This window comes from Sturnira hondurensis, unplaced genomic scaffold (assembly GCF_014824575.4).
Source record: "Sturnira hondurensis isolate 20B ecotype Veracruz unplaced genomic scaffold, ASM1482457v3 Scaffold0001074, whole genome shotgun sequence".
Lineage (NCBI taxonomy): Eukaryota > Metazoa > Chordata > Mammalia > Chiroptera > Phyllostomidae > Sturnira > Sturnira hondurensis.
This window is the reverse complement of record NW_028073705.1, coordinates 3,478,630-3,501,443: the sequence shown is the minus strand read 5'-3', so window position 1 is coordinate 3,501,443 and position 22,814 is coordinate 3,478,630. Positions and strand designations below refer to the sequence as shown.

The window sequence follows — 22,814 nt, the reverse complement described above, 5'->3', positions numbered from 1 at the left end:
AGGGAAGAGGGTTATTTTCTGATTAGCTTTATTTTTAAAGAATATTATTGAAGAGGGACCAGGATCTAGGCCAGTCTTTTCTAGGACAGTCTTGAATGTGTAAACCATTTGCTTCTAAGTGTCCTTGGTTAGGGAAGATAAAATCTTGTGATTCATTTGCTAGCTGTAAATTGCTCAAATTGTTTAGCCTTGTTTAATTATTTTGTCCAAGTTTCCCTTATTCTACTTGTCAAGGAATTTCCCTAGATTCTTACTATACCACCTCAGTTGTATTGTTCAAATACTCTGTGTCTGTGTTGATTTTCTGTCTGTTAATAATATCAGTTGCTGAGAGGTCATGTTGAATTCCCCAGTGACAATTGTGGAGCTGCCTATTTTCCCTTCCAGCTCTATCAGTTTTTGCTTCATGTATTTTAAGGCTGTTGTTTGGTGCCTACAAATTTAAGATTATTATGTCTTCTTAGTCCATTGGCGATATTATCATTATTTAATGTCATCCTTTGTCATCTCACCTCAACTTTACTAACTTTGTTTGCTCTCAAGTCTACTATTTATGATATTTACATTGTTTCCTGGTTCTTAAAAATTAATATTTGCATAGTATATCTTTTTCCATTATTTTATTTTAACCTATGTCATTGAATTTCAAGTGAGTTTTTTATGAAAAGTAGATAATTGGGACATTTTTTAAATCCACTCCACTTATCTCTTTTGCTTGGTGTTTTTAGACCATTTTCAGTTAAGGTCATTATTGATATGCTAGCATTTATGGCACCTATTATTTATTTTCTCTTTGTTTCCTCTGGTTTTTGTTCCTCTTTCTCAACTTCTTGTGAGTTACTTCAACATTTGGGAGGCTCAGTCTGTATTTATTTGTAGTATTTTTGAGTTTCATTTCTTTGTATGGTTTTTAGTGGTTGCTAAATACACATTCTTTTCAAATGCACATGGAACATTTTCAAAGATAGACCACATGATAGGACATAAAACGAGCCTCAACAAATTCAAGAAAATTGAAATAACACCGAGCATTTTCTTGGACCACAAGGGCCTGAAACTAAAAACCAACCTCAAGGAAAAAGACTCAAAAACACTCAAATTTGTGGAGAATGAATAGTATGCTATTAAACAATGAATAAGTTAAGAATGAGATCAAGGAAGTAACCAAAAAGTTTTTGGAAACAAAGGAAAATGAACACATAACAGTCCCAAATTAATGCACAATGCAAAAGCAGCCATAAGAGGGAAGTTCATAGTGATACAGGTTTACCTGAAAAAAAAGGAAACAGTTCAAACAACATAACCCCACATCTACAAGAACTGGAGGAACAACAACAAAGCCCAGAGCAAGTAGAAGGAAGGAAATAACCAAGATCAGAGCAGAATTAAATAACGTAGCGACTAAAAGAACAATTCTAAGGATTAATGAATCTAGGAGCTGGTTCTTTGAAAAGATAAACAAAATCAAAAAGACTTTAAGCAGACTCACAAGAAAAAAAAGAGAGAGAACCCAAATACACAAAATCAGAAATGAAAGGGGAGAGATTACAATTGATACTACAGAAATACAAAAGATTATAAGAAATTACTATGGACAACTATATGCCAGGAAATTTGAAAACCTAGGTGAAATGGACAAATTTCTAGAAAAATATAATCTCCAAAAACTGAATGGAGAAGCAGAAATCCTAAGCAGATCTATAACAGCTAGTGGAATCAAAGCAGTAATCAAAAAACTCCTTCACACAAAAGCCCTGGACGGGACAGTTTCACAGAAGAATTTTACAAAACATTTAAGGAAGTGCTAACCCCTACCCTACTCAGACTACTCCAAAAAAATCAAAGAGGGAAGACTCCCAAACTCTTTTTAAAGAAGCCAGCATTATGCTAATTCCAAAACCAGATAAAGACACAAAAAAAGAAAGAAAACTACAGGCCAATATCTCCAGTGAACATAAATGCTAAAATCCTCAACAAAATACTGGCAAACTGCATCCTGAAACACATTAAAAAGATCACACACCATGATCAAATGGGATTCATCCTAGGGATGCAACGATGATACAATATTTGCAAATCAATTAATGTAACACACCACATAAACAAAAGGAAAGACAAAAATCACATGATCATAACAGTAGATGCAGAAAAAGCATTTGATAAGGTACAGCACCCATTTGTGATAAAAATACTCAGCAAAGTGGGAGCAGAGGGAGCATACCTCAACATAATAAAGGTTATATATGAGAAAACTACAGCCAACATTATACTCTATGGGTAAAAACTAAAAGCTTTCTTACTAAGATCAGGAACAAGACAAGGATGTCCACTTTCACCACTTCTATTCAACAGTTTTGGAAATCCTAGCCACAGCGATCAGACAAGAAAAAGAAATAAAAGGCATCCAAACTGGAAAGGAGGAAGTAAAACTGTCACTATTTGCACATGATATGATAGTGTACATAGAAAACCCTATAGAGTCCACCAAAAAACTAATCGACCTAATAAGTGAATTTTACAAAACAGCAAGATTCAAAGCCAATATTCAGAAATGGAAGGCATTTTTATACACCAACAATGAAATATCAGAATCAGAAATTAGGTAAAAAATATCATTTGCTATAGCAACAAGAAAAATAAAGTACTTTATCAGATACATCCTTTGCCAATGTTTTTCCCCTTGCACAACTTCTCTTTTCCTTTTATTGATGATATCATAGAAAGCACAAAAGTTTAATTTTTAAAAAATTTTTATTGTATTTTTATTACCTTTTAACTTCCTTAAAGTATGCCCACCCCTTGTAATTACCAGGCTGTTGTTCATGCCAGTGAGTCCTTTTTCCTTTTTGCTCAATCCCTCCACCCCCTAACCTCACCCCAATAGCTGTCATCTACTTTCTACCTATGAGTCTGTCTCTCTTTTGCTTGTTAGTTCAGTTTGTTCATTAGATTCCACATATAAGTGAAATCATATGGTATTTGTCTTTCTCTGACTGGCTTATTTCACTAGCATAATGTTCCCCAGGTCAATCCCTGGATAAAATTTTGACTAAGTTCAACTTACCTATTTTTTATTTTTAAACATATTTTATTGATTATGCCATCACAGTTGTCCCAATTTCCCCACTTTGCCCCACTTTGCAGGGTACCCCCATTCCCTCTAGCAATCCTCCCCTTAGTTCATGTCCATGGATCATTCATATAAGTTCTTTGGCTACTCCATTTCCTAAACTGTTCTTAACATGCCCCTATTTGGTACCTATCAATTTATACTTTTTATTCCCTGAATCTTAGCCCCTATTCTTCTTTCCCCTCCCAGTAGATAACCTTCCAAATGATCTCCATATCTGTGATGCTGTTTCTGTTCTGTTTGTTTGCTTAGTTTGTTTTCAGATTCAGTTGTTGATAGTTGTGAATTTGTTGACATTTTAATGGTCATAGTTTTGATTTTCTTTTCCTTACATAGTTTCCCCTTTAACATTTCATGTAATAATGGCTTGGTAATGATGAACCTCCTTAGTTTGACTTTATCTGCCTTTCCATTCTAAATGATAGCTTTGTTAGATAGAGTAATCTAGGTTGTAGGTCCTTGCTTTTCTTCACTTTGAATACTTCTCGCCAGTCCCGTCTAGCCTGCAAAGTTTCTTTTGAGAAATCAGCCAACACTCTTACGGAAACTCCTTTGTAGGTAACACTCTGCTTTTCTCTTGCTGCTTTGAAGAATAAATTTAACCAAGGATATAAAAGAACTGTACTAGCCCTGGCTGGTGTAGCTCAGTGGATTGAGTGTGGGCCTGCAAACCACACGATCACGGTTCAATTCCCAGTCAGGGCACATGCCTGGGTTGCAGGTCAGTTCCCAGCAAGGGGTGCATGAGAGGCAACCACACATTTGATATTTCTCTCCTTCTCTCCTTCCCTTCCCCTCTAAAGATAATAAATAAAATCTAAAAAAAATAAATAAAAGAACTGTACTAAAAAATGATACAGTAGAAAAAAATTGAGAAAGATACAAATAAGTGGAAGCATATACTGTGTTCATGGACCAGAAGAACTAACATTCTTAAAATGTCCATACTACCCAAAGAAATCTACAGATTCAATGCAATACTTATTAAAATACCAATGGCATATTTCACATATCTGGAGGAAATATTTTAAAAACTTATATGGAACCAAAAAAGACTCCAAATAGCCTCAGCAACCTTGAGAAAGAATAAAGTTGGACGTGTCACAGTGCCTGGTATCAAACTCTTTTACAAAGCCATATTAATCATAACTACCTCATACTGGCATTAGAACAGGCATACAGATTAATGGAACATCATAGAGAGCCCAGAAACCAACACATGTTTTATGGTCAATTAATGTTTGACAAGGGAGGTAAAAACATACAGTATAGTAAACATAGTCTCTTCAATAAATGGTGTTGAAAAAATTGGACAAATACATGCAAAAAAAATGAACCTAAACCACCAAATTATACCATAAACCAGAATTAACAAAAAATAAACAAAAGACTTAAATTTAAGTTGCAAAACCATAGAAGAAAACATAGGCTGTAAAATCTCAGGCATCACTCATAGCAGTATTTTTGCAAACATATGTCCAAGGGCAAGGGAAACAAAGAAAAAAATAAACAAATGGTACTACATCAAATTAAAAAGCTTCTGCACACCAGAAAACATTAAAAAATGAAATGGGCCTTGGCTGGTGTGGCTCAGTGGATTGAGTGCTGGCCTGCAAAACCAAGGGTTGCTGGTTCAATTCCAAGTCAGGGCACACGCCTGCACTGCAGACCAGGTCCCCAGTAGGGAGTGTACAAGAGGCAACCACACATTGATATTTCTCTGTCTTTCTTTCTCCCTCCTTTTCTCTTACTAAAAATAAATGAATAAACATCTTAAAAATAAATTTTAAAATGCAAAGGGAACCCACTGTATGGGAGAACATATTGTTAATGATATATCTGATAAGGGGTTAATTTCCAAAATACTTAAAGAGCTTAAGCAACCAACACCAGGAAGAAAACAATCCAATTAAAAAATGATACAGGAACTAAACAGACACTTCTCCAAAGAGGACATACAGAAGGGCAATATATATATGAAAAGATGCTCAGTGTCACTAATCATCAGAGAAATGCAAATTAAAATCACAATGAAATATCACCTGATGCCTGCCAGAATGGCCACCATTAACAAATCAACAAGCAACAAGTGCTGGTGAGGATGTGGAGAAAGGGAACCTTAGTATTTTGCAACTTCTTTGTATTTCAAAATACCACCAATGACCCACTGTCAAGTCAAATTTCTGTGGTGTGACATGGTTGCCCATAACCCGAAAGTGACACAGGGAAAGTGTATTAATGAGTTGGTTATTGTCGTGGAAGACTAGGGTTCAATCCAGGAGGGATTCTCTGTGAATTCACATAGAACGCATTTCAGAAATGTCCCTTTTAAGAAATTTTGATGTTGAGGCATGTATTACCAATTCACACTCTCTTTTCCTTAAGAGGACTGCCTAGGGGCATTAACTTCCCCTTGAACTCGTGTGTTGTAGTTGGAGAAGCATCGCTAAGAGAATGATCCTTCTGAGAAAGCCCTGAGTCAGCAAAGCAAAGCTGCCTGGTACCATGGTCTGGGAATGTCCACCTTAGTTGCAGCTGAAACCAGAGGGTGGCAAACAGGTTGTGACGTGGAACACAACATGCATCAACAAGTGTCTTCAATTCTGATTTGATGCCTATATTCTTAAATATACTGAGTAATAGCACTACCCACTTGGTTAACTGTGACAGAGACTGCTCACCCCCAGTTCATTCTCCTGTTTTCCCTTTTAGTAATAAATAGTGAGAGCTGTTGGGGTGTGGGATGAGTGAGAGGGCTAGGACAGTAGGTTCCCAGAGGAGGAGAAATGACTGGAAAAGAGCTTAGGCATTTAGAGAGAGAACCGACACTCTGGAGGCTTAATTTCCACCATTTCTAGAAATACTTGTACTGAGACAGGACTTAACAGCAAGGATGAGATAAATGTTCACATGTGTGTATGTATACATTTCACTTTGTGAAAAAGCCATCTTTCAGCATTATGTGGAATTTAACTTTGGCTGTAAATTTAATGTGGAAGGAGGATTAGAGAGATCTGAAATTACCTCATAGCAAAAAGGTCTGCGTGTTGTTGCAAATTGTCTTCACTTGAACAGGGGAAGCCTGGACACTTCTTTTTTTTATTTTTTTTATTTATTTACCTTTAGAGGGGAAGGGAAGGAGAGAGGGAGAGAAATATCAATGTATGGTTGCCTCTCATGCGTCCGCTGCTGGGAATCAGGAACCGGTAACTGGCATGCAACCCAGACATGTGCCCTGACTAGGAATCGAACCGCGATCGTGTTGTTCGCAGGCCCGCGCTCAATCCACTGAGCTACACCAGCCAGGGCTTGGACACTTCTATATTAAAATATATTAGGTCATTAACTGATTTAGTAATAGAATCCCCTGAGTTTTAGCTGGGCACATAGCTATCCATCTAATAACAAAGTTCCCAGTCAACCTTGCCTCTAGATGTAGTGATAAGATTTGGTTGTCCCCAGTGGAAAAATGGCAAAAGTAATGTAAAGGTCCTCTAAAATTTTTTGTCCTCCATTTCCTTTCTTTCCCCTTTCCTGCAGGCTGCAACATAGATATAATTCTGGGGACATTACGTATGATTCTTGCCCATGAGGCTAAGGACAACTCACTAGCAGTTGGAGGAAACAAATAATGAAGGAACCTAGGTTTATGAACAACCTCATTAGGCAGAACCACCCTTCCAGCAGTTGACTACTCACTGCTACACTGAATGGAGAGAAATAAATGTCTTTCTTATATTTTAGGCCCTTTTGGTATAGTTTCACCTATACCTTAATATAATATCCAAGCAAGAAACTTGGGAAATAGCTTAAAGTCCTTCTTATACACCTCAGAGCTCCATCACCCCCAAACTTACAACTGCAGGTCCAGCTCAGTCTCTTCAACCTCTCTCATGTCTGTTCCTTCCTCACCAAACCCACAACTGCCCATAATGAATACCACATCATCTCACTGTCTAGACCACAACAGCCATTACTCTATCTGTTCTTGCCCTCATAACCTTATACTGTCAATTATAAGGTGAAGACTCTCAATAGAACATATTCAATCATGTCAAGTACTTCCTTAAAAATTCTCCATGAACTCATACTGTATGCAAAAAAAAAAAAAGCACCAACTCCTTGGTATGACACACAAAGTTACAAAGTCTTCAAGATCTGATGTTTACCAACTCTGCCAGCTTGGGATGTTTCCACCCCAAGCTTTCCCACACATCCTAGGATTAGGTCAAAATACATGTTATCACCTCAACATTCCCATCCTTGGAACTCTACAACCTCCATAGTCTGCCACAGTAGGAACTATAATCCTAAACTGAGGTTATTTTACCTGTCTGTCCTCCTTCACATTTTCATCCCCCAACTTCATGTATGAAGATTACAAGTGACCAAACTTGGCTATTCAGAGTCCTAGGCCCCTACAGAATTACCTGCCAGTGGTATCAGGAAATACACCTTTTTTCTGGGCTTTCTAGGCTGCTGGGATATGGTTCTTTGGAGTCCTGGCAATTATTTTGGCTGCCACATGATCATTCTAGCCAGACAGATGGTGTAGTAGAGATTGCTATTTATAACCACACTATGTTTACTCAGCATTTTACAAGAAGGAAGCCCTAAATTTTTACTAGATATTGAAGCAGAATAAAAACTGCCTCTCCTAAGCACCCTTGCAGCAAGGTGTGGCAACGTACTTCAGATCTGGCCAATGCCATGTGACCAGAAGCAATGTGCACAACTTCCCTTTGCACAACCACATCTACATCCTAATTAATGTATTAAGTGAGAGGAAAATATTGCCCTATGTTATCTTCTCTGTACAGAGAAAGCTTTAAATTCATTGCGACTCTGGACCGTTGGTATTTGCTGGTTTCCCCAGAATTAACAAAGTGTTTGTCCCACTACCCCACCTCCAAAATCTTCCTGATTAAGATATAGTTGAGGTCAGTAAACAATACTGCAGCACTGCCCCAACTTGCAGCAGAAGCCTGGTCCACCATGGAAGCCTGGATGGCAGGGGAGAGGCTGCAGCAGGGGAGCCTGAGGTCAGGGCCTGGTGAACACAATTCAGCAGTCAATTCACAGTTCTGTGGACTCAGGTCAGCAGTCTATCTTGAGAGTTCTGGGGCTCCCACTGTCACAGCTAGTCCTGGCTGTAGGAACAACTGAGCAATGTCCTGAGATGCAGTCCCTACATCTCTCTCTTCTGCTGGTCATGATGTAGTCCCACTGTTTCTAGAATTCTTTTTAAAGCATTTTTGAAAAAATATAGATGAATATTCACACTAACCTAAGTGGATATAACATTGGAACTTCCAGAATCACCCACTTCAACATCAAAGTATCATATGCTGTGTTTTTTGTTCATGCTATGAAAGCAAAATGCTTTCTGTCAGCACTGCTATTTTACTGGGCACCAGTGAATGTGTGCTTATGCTGCAAGCAAGCTACAGGTATCTTTTTCTCCTAAAGGAGCATGTTAAGTGTGCAGATTTGCTTAAAACCCTTTATGTATAAACCAGTTTGTTCATTTTTCTGTTGGGATAGGGGCTCTATAGTTCCTTCTTCCTGTCAAAATCTTTCTACCAAGATGGTGTTCTACTGGTCTAGTTCAGCAGGAACAGGACATAGCAAACAGCTCATTTATCTGCTTTGACTTAGCACAGTAGTTTTCAACCTGTGTGTCACAAGAGGCACAGTGACATGCCAGAATTTCTAAAACATGCAATACCTGACTATTTACTCCAGGACACTGACCTCTTTTCCCTTAGACTGTCAAATAAAAAAAAGACAGCCAATAGAATAGCTGTCTGGTGTGAATGAATCAAAATTTTGCCCTAGCCAATGTGGCTCAATTGGTTGGAACATTATCTTGCAAACCAGGTGCATTTAGTCCCCAGTCAGCGCATAAGAGGCAACCAATCCATTATTTCTCTCTCACAACATTTCACTCCCTCTCTCTCCCTCCCTTCTTCTAAATCGGTAAGCATGTCTTAAGTGAGGATTTAGAAAAATATATATATGTTTATGTATACACACACACCCCCTTTTGACCAGATTGGCAAAAACTGTATTTTTTGGTGTGCTGCAGCATTTTATTAATTAATGTATGCCGCAAGATGAAAAAGGCTGAAAACTGCTGGCTTAGCATGTTTGATAGAACATTACTGACCACAAAACATGGATGTCACAGCTCTAGAAAGAAAAATCATAGTTTAACTCCCAAAGTGTACCTTAGGTTTGTTTTTAAGTAAAAAATAACCTGTACTGACTTTTCACTTGGTTATTTTGGTTTTAAAGGATAAGCTACAGGCTCTGTGTTTTCCGTACTAATGTGGTGCTTATTAAAAACTTTTGTGCTCTAAAATCTAAAAAAATATATATGGTTAACAGCTAAAATTGCCTTGGAGGTGAGAATATAAAAAGTTGATTCAATGAAAAAGAGGCAACTGCCCAAAGTAGGATGGTTTCTGAGAAAATGTGTCAAAAATGGAGGGAATGATATGCAACATTATCTGTTCCCTACACTGTGTCTTGGATCATGTTTGGTCCACAAGGTTAAAGAAATGAGAAACAGGAGCTGACGGGAATGGGCGACCAAATGGCCCAGAGTCAAGGAGAGGACACAAAACCTACTGCCTGTCTGGTACTCTAAGACTTGGCAGTTTCTGTGTACCCTTTTTTTCTTTGTTAAAAGACTGGTTTGTATATATTTAACCATCTCAATGGTTCTAAAAAGTAACCTATCAATTAATTCTCTTAAGATTGGTAGTCACATTTTCTATAAATAATTTTGCCTCCTAACGCTTTATCATATTTGTTATAATGAATATTCTTTAAAAGTTATAATGACGAAAAGGTACTGAAATTTTAAAAAGGCTATGGGAGAGCTCTAGGGACCAGGACCTCAGTGTCCCTGCACTGAAAGGAATAATTTCAGTTTTAGAGTAAAGACATAAAATCTAGGTCTGTGCTCTCTAATACAGTAGCCACAGACAGCTATTGAAAAGTGCAAAATAAGGTGTGTTATATGCAAAATAAGGTGTGTTATAGTACTTGTAAAATACAGAGTTTCAGACTTAGTGTGAAAAAAGAATGTAAAATATCTGGCTTTAACACAGTATTGGTTACTTGTTAAAATGATAATATTTTGGATAAATTGGGTTAAATAAAATAGGTTATTAAAATTAAAAAAGAACAAAAAGTTCTACAGAGGTTACCTGATGAGACGACAGAAGTAAAAGAAAACTGCCAAGAAGTATGCAACATAAATGATTCCAAGAGTATAAATCTAATGCAGACTATAGAGGATTATATTCTGGGCATCACATTTAAGGGTTTCAAAGACAGGTAAACTGTCCTGGCTTGTGTGGCTCAGTGGAATGAATGCCAGTCTGCATACCAAAGGTCTGCTGGTTGGATTCCGTCGGGGTTGCAGGCCAGGTCCCCAGGTAGGGGCATAAGAGAGGCAACCACACACTGATGTTCCTCTCTCCTTCCCTTTCCCTCTCTCTAAAAATAAAATAATAAAATCTTTTTTTAAAAAAAGACAAGTAAACTTTCTTTTAAAGTTTAAGGGACTGATATAAGGCTGCAAACTTTTTATATTTCCAATTTCTGAACATTAAAAATTTTAATTAAATAATTTCAATTTATAACTCATTCACCGTGTTCTGAATTTTTTCCTCATTTCAGTACAGATTGGTAAAAATGACATCAGGCAAACACTAGTTTAATGAGCAGTGAGAAGCAAACTGTAATTTAAATTTAATCCTACACCCAAATTAAACAAATTATTTGCTAAATTAGTCTTTTACCCTTTGAAAAACACCAATACCACTTTATCATTTGAAGTTTAAAAGTACTGAAATAAATTGAATTTTTTAAGGTTTTCAGACTAGAAGCACATAGATACGAAAAATAATTAAGATCATTCTAAATCTTACAAATAGTGGACCTGAAAATGACATTATATTGAGCATTCGTTTTAAAATGTGCCAATTAATTATAAACCTGAGATAAAGGTTATTTTTCCTAGGGGAAGGGATTTCAACACTGCTGGTTGTGTTACTCAACGCCTAAGTGAGGGTTTCACGTTTAGCAGAAACACTTAATTAAAGAGATCAAAAGGCCTGAGTTCTAGTGCTAGTTTTATTTGTAACTAACCATGTACAGATCAGTTATCTTTAAAATAATGATTAACATCTGTTCCCTAATTCACAAACATATGACCAAACCAAAAACCCTTCCCAAGAAAACCTCTTTGTACACCAAGATTTTACTACTAATTAGCTTATAAGCTATCTTAAAGGTTGAGAATGACAATTTAGAGAACTTATCTTTTATCAGTCAGTGGCATAACTTAATTCTGCAGATGGATAATCTGGTTGAGATAAGCATTGCCCTATTTCAACCTCACAAAACAAAAAGCTATCAACAAGAAGTTAGGGGTGAAAAACAGTGAGCCAAAAACACCCCCCAAAAACCAACCCACTATAGAGAAATTGCTCTCTATGTTAAGAGCAGTGCTTTTACTTTCAATGATAAAGTAACATTCTCTGTTATCAATGGAACTCCTCAAGACTACCAGGGTATAAGAAATGTTAGCATTTGGTCACTAGAGAATAAACAGAGAAAAAGAATTAGCATGCTATTGAACAAAGATTCAAATAATTCTAAAGTGGGCATAAAAAACTTTATAGACCATAAACATCTGTACATGTACACCATTTACCATTATAGGCATTATGAAAATCACATATATTTACAGACCCTCTTAAAAAGTAAGCACCTATATGTTCTTGTGTTTAACAATATCAATCTTGTGCAATTTAGTTTCTATTTCGGGACTTTCCCTTACATTATGGTGATACACAAAAATAAATAAATAAAAATTAAAAACAAAAACCAAAGTTTGGAGTGTTGGTCACAGAGAACTACAGAACAGATACAAATACCCTAATAAAATAATCATGCATACCACTGCTTAGGGAAATATTTTGGAGGAAATGTACTTTCACTGTTGCCAGCATCCACTTATGTTCTTTAACTCTCAACTTTTAATACAAAAATACCTTCAAGCTGATAATCATTTATAGTAACTTACAAAAGTGACAAAATATTTCAATGCTACACAAAACAGTTCTATATACAGCTTAAAGTTTTAAAGTTCACTGCTGACCCTTGATTTTATAGTTTATGGACACAGAAACTACTGATCTCAATGAAATACTTTTTATAGATTATACATATTTTCAAAATCAATTATTACCTCACAGACAATAAAGAATAAATCACTCCCTGCTGAAGAATCCTCTAAGACAAACACCAAAAGCATACAGCCAAAATATTTCAGGACAGCACATAAACTTTTTAAGACAGGGTATGACCAATGGATAAAATTCATATTACCCGATGATATGTCCAGTGAAAAAAAGGATTGTTTCTCTGATTCAATGAAATATGTATCAGGTTATATATGAACTTACAAATGACCTATTTTTTTTTTGCTGGGAGGGTTTAGAAGGGTATTTAAATAACTGGTGACAGTACTAGAATGGATGTTTTTGAAAACAGAAAAACGGTCACGTTTTGCAAAAATACATTGTATTTCAAAATTAGAAGCAAAATTTCTTTTAAAACCATGAAATCCTTTAAAAAAATTTTTTCTTTGAGCTCTTATACTTTGCACTGTATCCAAATGAAATCACTATTTAATAAGCTTTATAGGTTCATTTCATTTGCAAAAGGGAAGAAAACCAAACCCAATTTTAACAAATTATATTAACTTAAAATACTAAAAGCTGATTACTTTAAAACTCGTTAAATTTACTACTTTCATTATTCTGAAGAAAAATATGAACCTTCAAAATCCTATTAACAGTTTCTAGTCCAATTTTCTATTTTAAAAATTAAAGTTAAATTCCTATGGCACTAAATTAAAAAGTTAACAGACTATATAATTAAAATATAAACAATGCAACTAATCAATACAATGCTCTGCTACAATGAATATTTGAATGATGAAAAAACCACCATGCCTTCTAATTAATTATATATTTCATTTTTTGCACATTTTAAACTCGATTTCAACACAGTAAATTATTATATAGGTTGATTTCATCAGCTTCTTAATTTCCAACATCAGCCTTTCCTTCGGGAAAAGGAAAGAATATTTTTTAAGGATATATTACATAGCAGTAGAGATATCTTAATGTTTCAAAATATTTACAAAGAACCCTGCTGATCCTGTGCATTTCGCTGAGGTGCAACCTGTACCCAGACTTCATCATCAGAAAAAGAACTTGAACTTCCTGACTCAGAGTCCAGCTCACTGAATCCATCTAAGTCCCAATCATTACTAGACTCACTCCGTGCATCATCTTCCTCAGTGATGAAACTCTGACCAGGTTCAAGGCAAGAAGGATAAACACGAGCACAGAGGCAAATAAAGCCAGAGTCAAACTGTAAAAGACCTAACATAGTACCTATATTAATCCACTGGTCTTCCCTAGTATCATATTCATACACAGTCACCCTGTTTTTTTTCCATTGCGGGGTGGTAGAAGTGATGAGGAGCAACTTTTGACCATGACTGACAATCTGATAGTTGTGAATTTCTGAGAACAAGGGAATATTACTAATCCTCCGCCATTCTCCCCTGGCTGGATTATAGACCTTCATGACTGGGATGTCACAGATGCAATAGATTTCATCATTGAAGACACAAGCTTCCTGAAAATCACTGCGTTTAAGAGAAGCACAGTTCAACCACATATTGTGGCTAGGATCATAGCAGAGCATGCGCTTACTGTTCACAGCATAAAGGTAGTTCTGAACCACTATTAGTTCAAAGGAATAGAAGGAATGTGGTACAGGAGCCACCAGTGCCCACTGGTTCCTCTGGACACTGTAGCATTCCACTTCCTTCAATTTAATTCCAGTGATAGGGTCTCGTCCACCCAAGATGTAAATGTAGCCATTGAGGTAGGCCACATCCATGCCCTCACGACAGAGCAAGCGATCTGCAAGTTGCTGCCAACTATTCTGGGCTGGTTTATATACCCAGAGGTGTTTTCTGGGCTGGGCAGCTAGATAGATGTCATGGTCTGGAGAGACACAGACAGCAGAGGAGGTGATAGTCTTAGTGTGAGCCAAGCTGGCCAAAGGTGAAGGCATTGTGTAAATGTCCCCCGAGTATGGGTCATAGCAGAGAAAGGGATCTTTCGGATGTCCAAAGAAGATCACCATCTCCTTGGCACACATACCCAGCCGCTGGGGTGGATTTTCTGCTGCGGATACAATACAGCTGCTGCTGCTGTCAGGCTTTGGCACCACAGACTTGTATAACACGTCACCATATCGCATCTGCAGAGCTCCTTCAATAAGGCCAAGACAGTACTTCTTCACAATGGGCTTAGTCAACAGCCCTTCCATGTAATCCTGATCTTCATCAGTGAAGTGTGTCCAGCGGACACACTTGAAGACTTCTGCAGCGCTGGGACCCCGGTCCTTGGGAGCCGCCTCCAACCACTGCATGGCCACGTGACACACTGTCCGTTCACTCTCAATGTCTAGACTGTCCAGGCGCAGGACAGCCAGCAGCTGGGCCAGAGTCAGATCTGCCAGAGTCTCTTCCCGAATCGGACCCATCCGGCTGAGCTGCTTGAAATTGTGGGCTATAAAGGACTGGGCCTGTGATCGCAGCTTATGATGGTCGAAGGCATCGGCAAACTTGAGGATGGCGGTGCAGTTAGCCAGGTCAAGGCGGCGGGCTAGGAAGGAGGCACAGGCTTCCCGAACGTACTCGAGCTGTAGCATGTCAGAGGCGGCATAAAGGCGCTGCACGTTGGCTTCACTCAGGGACACACGACCCGTGTAGCAGTATTCGACCAACACTTCAAAGGACTCGGCATCCACATCATGCATGGTCACATTCGCCTGCTGGCTCTCGTACATGCCGCCGGTGAACATGCTCTTGAAGTAAGGACATGCGGCGGCCAGCACATTGCGGTTGCAGGAAAAAAGACGGCCTGTGCCAGGCCCACTACCAGGCGTCACCACCTCGATGGTCACATCACACAGCAGGCGCGCATCATAGAAAGACTTGAGCTGTGCCAGCAGGGCTGCAGAATGAGCCGTGTCTTTGAGCTCTTCCGGGCCCGTGAAAAAAGCCGAAACCGAGGGTTTGGAAACCCTTTTGGGTCGCCTCCCACCACGGGGACTGGCAAGGCGGCGAGAGCGCGGGACGTCTTCCCGGGACTGCATGGTGGAGATGGCGGCGGGAGCTGAGTCCGAGAACCGCTGCTAGGGCCGGGTTCTGGCTTCTCCTCACCCGGCTCTCTCCAGTCCAAAAACAAAACAAAACACAACACAACAAAACAAAACAAAACAAAAAAAATCCGCCCCCGGCGTCCCTGAGTACACCGAGTAGCCGGGGCCGCACCTACCTAACTCAACCCTACACAGCGGTGCCGCCTCCCTTTATCGCGTAGGGACCGCCTGACTCACCCTCTTCCAGCTCCACGCCCTTTCTCCGCCTCGGCCCAGCTCGCCCTCGCTGAACCGGGTGGGCGAAACCCACAGAGCCCCGCAGCCGCACTGGCGACGCTGATTCAAATCCAGAACTGCGACTCCCAGGTTGCTTTTCGCGCCTCGAGGTATGCTGGGGCTGATGGGCAAAAGCCGCTTTGCATGTTGGGAGTAGTAGTTGAGTAATATCGCGAGGTTTTTTGTTTGTTTGTTTGTTTTTTCATTTTAGGTGGGATTGCTTTGTCTAGGAGAATTAGAAAAGCATTAGTTGTAGATTAGGTAGTTTAAAGCTTTGGCTTTGAAATCGAGACTAGAAGCCCCGTTTGTAGTCATTAATTATGTCACTTGTCCTTAAGAACTTTTCTTTCTTTGTAAAATAAGGAGAATGTTCATAGGATTGTGTTTGTATAGAATGAGATAGATTGCATAAGCGACAAGAAGTTTCAATAAATGTTTGTTGGTTAGAACATTAATTAAGTGCTTACACCATGCCTAGTATATAAAGATTTAATTATTGTTAGCTTTACAAGAACGAGACAACCCCTTATTTGAAACCGTGAGGAATTTCTGTAAAAGAATTTTTTCAGTTTTTCATGTCGCTTCTTCTGAAAGTTTGTGAAGGGCGTTTAACAATAGTTTCAATACTGAACGATATGCACAGGTTAAGACGTCTCAGAAAAACTGAAGTCCTAGAGAACAGCATTTATAGATAGCCTCAAATATACAAATCCAGCATATAAATAGATTGGGCCAGTATCTCACTAAATCAACACTTCATCTCCTAGGGAACACGATTTCTTTTATAGCCTCATAATATGAAGTGTTTTTAAGTTGTCTAATACTTTGTCTAATACTGCTCCTTTCCCTTTCTACAAATCAGTTGAAGATTCTGAAATTGTTTTTTAATTTCTGTGTTTGGTATGTCTTTATTTTTTACTCTAACTTATGCAATGTTCTACCAAACTCCAGTTTTTAGCATTCCAAGCTATTGTAACTGCACTGGAAGTTGCCAAATACTTCACAATTACTTTTTTCTCCCCTTATGAATGGAACTTTTTGTTTTGGAGATTTAAAAAAATTTTATTGCATTTTTTTTACATTACCTTTTAGTCCCGTTATGCTCCCCTCCCCCTAGCAATCGACACACTGTTGTCCATGTCCATAAGTCCCTTTTCCCTTTTGCTCAGTCCCTCCATCCCCTACACCACCCACTGGCCAGCTATCATCCTGCTCTCCAACTAAGAGTTGGTCCCCATTTTCCTTGTTCAGTTTTTGTTCATTAGATTCCACATATGAATGAAATCATATGCTACTTGTCTTTCTCTGACTGGCTTATTTCAGTTAGCATCATGTTCTCTAGATCCATCCATACTGTTGCAAAGGGTAGAATTTTCTTTTTTATGGATAACTAGTATTCCATTGTGTAAATGTCCCATAGGTCTTTTATCCACTCATCTGTTGATGGACACTGGGGTGTTTCCATATCTTGGTGACTGTAAATAATGCTGCAGTGAGCATAGGGGTGCTTATGTTCTTTCCAATCAGTGTTTTGGGCTCCTTCAGATATATTTCCACAAGTGGAATCACTTGGATAAAAGACAAATCCATTTTTAATTTTTTGAGGGATCTCCATGCTGCTTTCCAAAGTGGCTGCACCAGTCTGCATTCTCACCAACAGTGCAAAAGGGTCCCCCTTTTTCCAAATCCTCACGAGCACTTATTGTTTGTTGATTTGTTGATGATAGTCATTCTGACAGGTGTGAGATGGTATCTCATTGTGGTTTTACTTTTCTTTTCCCCGGTGATTAGTGATGTTGAGCATCTTTTCATATGTCTATCAGCCATCTGTATGTCCTCTTCGGAGAAATGTCTATTCAGTTCTTTTGCCCATTTTTAATTGGGTTGTTTACTTATTTATTTTTTGGTGTTGAATTTTGTAAGTACTTCATAAATTTTGGATATTAACCTCTTATCAGATGTCATGGTGAATATGTTCTCACATTCTGTGGGTTGTCTTTTTATTTTGCTGAGGACTTCCTTTGCTGTGCAAAAACATTTTAGTTTGATGTAGTCCCATTTGTTTATTTTTGTTTTCTTTCCCTTGCCTGGGGATATATATCTGATTAAAAAATGCAATGAGCAATGTCTGAGATTTTGCTGACTTGTTTTCTTCTAGGATTTTTATGGCTTCGTGTCTAACTTTAAATCTTTGACCCATTTTGAATTTATTCTTGTGTGTAGTGTAAGAAGGTGATCTAGTTTCATTTTTCTGCATGTTATCTGTCCAATTTTCCTGACACCATTTATTTGGAATTGTTTTTTTTGGGGGGGGCGTTTAGAGAGAGGAAGGGGGAAAGAGGCAATACAAGAAGTAATGATTTGTTGTTCTGTTTATTGATGCATTCATCGGTCAATTCTGGATGACACTCTAACCAACTGAGCTCTCTACCCAGGACCTGCCATTAAAGAGTTTTAATGGGAATTTTTAATTAAAATATTTTAACAAACAGACCTTGCACTGTACAAGATCCTCAGAGCTTGGTATTCATATATGCCCTGACATTTCTTAAATTTATACAGTAGGGTTAATGCTTGTGCATGTATGTGTGTGTATAAATGAGGGGGACCCCCCCAAAATCCAGAATTATCTTCTGGAGGTCCCTTGTAATACAGGCTTCCCCCCACTAGGTGAGTGCTCTAGGAACCCACCTGTATCAGTGTACCAGCTGGTGTTGTTGTGAAGTTGCATTTGGCTTCAGTGAATTTTTCTTAAAATTCTTTCAACTTGTTTGCCCATTTCATGATGGCTGATTTATGATGCATCTGCCATGCTGACTGTTCAGCAGTTTTTCACCCAAAACAGCATGACCCCCTACCCCTACCCACCCCATTCACGAGATCTCACCCCAAGCAACCTTTTGTTTTTCTTGGATGAAAGAAGTCCTCAAAAAGAAACGTTTTGCCTCTATATAAGAGGTGAAACAAACAAATAAAAATCCAGAAGCACTAAAAGACATCAAAATTGATGAGTTCAAAAACTGGAGCAGTGAAGAATGTCTTCATAGGTGTGTTGCATCAAATGGAGAGTACTTTGAAGGTGACTGAAGTTTAAACATATAAGAATAAATGCACAAATTTTTATAAATAAATTCTGTTGGGGGAGAGGTCCCCCTCATTTACATATATATGTTAATATATAAATAATTAGCATTGTCTGCTAGTTGAGTTTTCAGAATCAAGTGCTTAGTGATTTTTTTAGGCAATTTTTATTTAAAAACCAGACTGCTCCTGCTGCTAGTTTTCCATGTGTTAGCATTACCTAATGAATGAAATCTTAGGTATTACATGAATTGGTGGGTAACACATAGCAGAATAATTCTAAAATTGTTTCTCTCCCTTTCCTGTTAGTTGAAGTGGGTCTACTGGAAACACTCCAAGTAAGAGACTTTAAACTAAGTGAGTCTCTGGGTTCAAAATCTCCTCTATACCTCTGTTGTGTATCCAACAAATACACCAGAGAGAATTAAGTCATTAATAACACCTACTGCTTTTTTACTTGCAATAAACACCAGCAGGTGGAAAAGCAATTTAATTTTTTTTATATTGGTAAAATATACCTAACATAAAAGTTATCGCCATTTTAACAATTTTTTTCAAAATCATTTGACATTAAGTACACTTACTTTGTTTTGCAACCGTCACAACTATCCATGTCCAGAACTTTTCATCTTGCAAAACTGATATTGTGTACCCATTCACAGTAATTCTCCTTTCTCTATCCTCCATAACCTCTTGTATATTTGAATGCAGCTTCAAATATACAAGAAGTTCAGTGCATGTGTTTAAATTTTAGAAGCCCAAGAATTGGTATCAATGTAATTTGGTGGAGAAAGAAAAGTGTTTTCAACAAATGGTGTTGGAACAACTGGATCACAATTGAAAAAAAATATTAACCTTAACCCCCTCCTTATACCAAAACAAAAATTAGTGTGACATAGTTCTTAAAAATAAACTAAAAACTGAAAAATATAAATCTTCTAAAAGAAAACATACAAGACTATCTTTGTGACTTTGAAGTAGACAAAAAATTCTTAGGACACAAAAAATGCTAAAAAATTAAACAATTTAATAAAAATAACTTCAACAAAATAACAAGCTATGCCCATAAAAAGCAATGAAAACAAAACAAAAAGGCGAGCCATGGAATTGCAAAAAATATTCATAATATGTATAGCTAATGGCCAGTAAACATGAAAACTCACCCTTTATCATTCATTACCAGATGACTGTAAATTCAATTCACAAGAAAACACTGCACACTGCTAGAGTGGCTGAACAGATCAGCAATGCCAAATGTTGGTGGTGCTACAGAGCCACTGGAACCCTTATATATTAATAAAAGGAATGTAAAGTGGTATATCCTCTTTCAAAAACTCTTTGGTAGTTTCTTTGAATGTAAAATGGCCAAAAATTTCACTCCTCAGTATTTGCCCAAGGGAAATGAGAACATATGTTCACAAAAAGATTTGTATAATTTTCATAGTAGCTTTAATCATAATAGCCCCAGACAGGAAATAATCCATATGTATATCAACAGAATGATAAAAATTAGTTGTTATATTCATATCATGTAATACTACTCAAAAATAAAAAAGAAACAAACTTTGATGCACACAATAATGTAAATGAATTTCAAAAATGTTGTGTTGAGCAAAAGAAGCCAGATATATAAGTACATACTGCATGACCATCTATATAAAGTTTTAGAAGAATGAAAATAAACTCCACTGAACAAAAATCTGAAAAGGATATGCCACTGTTGGAGGGGTGGGAGTTGCTGGATTTCTGGATTAATTAGAAAGGAACACAAGCAAACTTTCAGGGATGATGGAAATGTTCTCTTCTTAATTGGGCTGATGGTTATAAGTATATTGCCAAATTCAATGAACTATCTCTGAAGATGTGCGCATTTAATTTAGTGTAAATTATACCTCACTTAGCCTAGCCATCTAGCCTAGCCACCAGATAGACTTTCAGGTATTGCTTTATGTTCAAGTAACCCTTATACTAGCCTAATGCTACACCACAATGCCTGTTATTCACCTCACTCATCTCATCATGCAGGCATTGTATGATCTCACATCATCACAAGAATGGTGAGTTTGGTACCATAAGATCTTTTGAGAGACCACATTCACATAACTTTTATTACAATATACTGTTATAATTATCCTATTTTACTATTATTGTTGTTAATGTCTTACTGTGCCTAATTTGTAAATTAAACTTTATCATAGCTATGTAAGTATAGAAAAAAATAGTATATACAGTAAGCCCTCGCTTAACATCAATATAGGTTCTTGAAAACTTCAATTTATGACAAAACCATTTTATCATAGGCTAAGTGATATAAGCAAGAGTTAAGTTTCTACAGCATATTTCTGGTCATAAACATATCATCAAACTTCTACATAAAAACCCAATATACTTCTAATATTAAACATTGAAATAAGTATGAACTATATATAAATTTAAGAAAGATTAATAAAAATAAGAGAGATTACAATTTTCCAGCCTGCTTATTCCAATTCAGGGTCACAGGAGGCCAGAGCCTATACCAGGGTGAAAGGTGGGCGGGCATCCACCCCTGCAGGAAACCTTTTCACTACAGGGCACCCCCGCACCCACTCAGACCAGGACAATTTAGATGTCAGTTCATCTCACATGCACACCTTTGGGATGTGTGAGGAAATCAGAGTACCCAGAGAAAACCTAGTCATGGGGAGAAGGTGCCAACTCCTGTGCAAACTCCAGTGTTCTTGGCCAGGAATCAACTTTTTTTTCTTCTCCACCAACATTATACCAAAATGACATTATCCGAGGACCTGCTGTGTATGTATTTGGTACTATCCATGGTTTCAGGCATTCACTGGGGGCCTTGGAATATACTTCTCTTTGGACAATATGGACTACTGTACACCATGCCACTTTGTATTAGTTAGAGTTGATGATTATAGTCTGGCTTCCTCACTCAATCTCTGTGAGGTAAGGACTAGGTGTTATATATCAGTGCACAAAGACTATACTTTCAGGGATCATTTCTATTGTTTGTTACATATCAGTGCACAAAACTGATAGCAGTAAATTACTCAATTTATACTACATCTGTTGATATTCATTAAATGAAGCTAAAGAACAATAAGAAACAGAAGCCAAGTAGAGTCTCTGCTTTGATTTTGGCTTGCAGTTTGTACAGCACAGAATTCATTCAGCTCTCAAGGAGCTTTATGATCTGTATCCTAGAGATACTCATGGTTATTTGTGGCAGACTCTGGCCAGCAGAGTCCGCCTGTTGTAACTGATGATGAGAATAAATGCACAGGTGATAGCAATCCTGTGGAGAAAAAGGGAACGAACGGCATGGCCACTCTCAAGAGGAGAGCGCCCTGACCCTTGCCTAGACAGGCTTTTATTGTTTTTCTCTTCTTTGAGGTTTTACATCAAAGAAGGATTTATTATCTACTACATAGATTATTGTCTATATTTTAGGTACAATCAAGGAAATGAAAGTAACATATGCAGAAGGAAAAGGCAGCAAGCTGATTAGCTCTGTCCTTGGGGAAATTCACACAGGCTTTGGAAATGATCTTGAAGATAGACAATACATATTTGTTGTTTTAGACCAGGGTGATGGAGTTTAAGCAAGAGCAAGCCATAACAGTCTGTATGCATTTTCTAGGCCTGATTCCCATGGGAAAACTTGGTTTGTAGGTCTGGCTCCTGCCCACCACTTCCCTTCTATAGGTGTTCCATACAGAGCTGAGTCACATTTGCCAGACCAAAACAAGCCGGTCCCCTATAGTTACTGAGTCACATTCTTCACAACTTTATTTTTTTTATTGAAAAGTAGCAAGTTAAGCCCTAGTTGTAACAGGATTAACAACACTGTCTTTAAGTAGGGGCTTACAAAGAAGTTCATAGTTCTTTCATCACTAAACTTTCCCATGTCATGAAGTCCTGAAGTAATAGATGAAAAATGTGTTTAAATTTATAGATGGTTTTTAAAAAAGGGTCTATAAACAGAACAAGTGACCTGTCCAAAATCACCTAATTCTGAAGACCTCATTTCTCTTTTCAATTATGGGTGTTTGTTTTC

At 37.7% G+C, this 22,814-nt stretch overlaps 1 protein-coding gene across 1 annotated transcript; it reads right to left on the bottom strand.

Annotated features, from left to right (window-relative positions):
* Window positions 1-11,846: 11,846 nt before the first annotated feature.
* Window positions 11,847-15,758, bottom strand: KBTBD7 (kelch repeat and BTB domain containing 7). The gene has a single exon (XM_037060399.1). It carries the CDS (start codon window positions 15,392-15,394, stop codon window positions 13,355-13,357), a length of 2,040 nt encoding a protein of 679 aa, XP_036916294.1. The 5' UTR covers window positions 15,395-15,758; the 3' UTR covers window positions 11,847-13,354.
* Window positions 15,759-22,814: the final 7,056 nt, after the last annotated feature.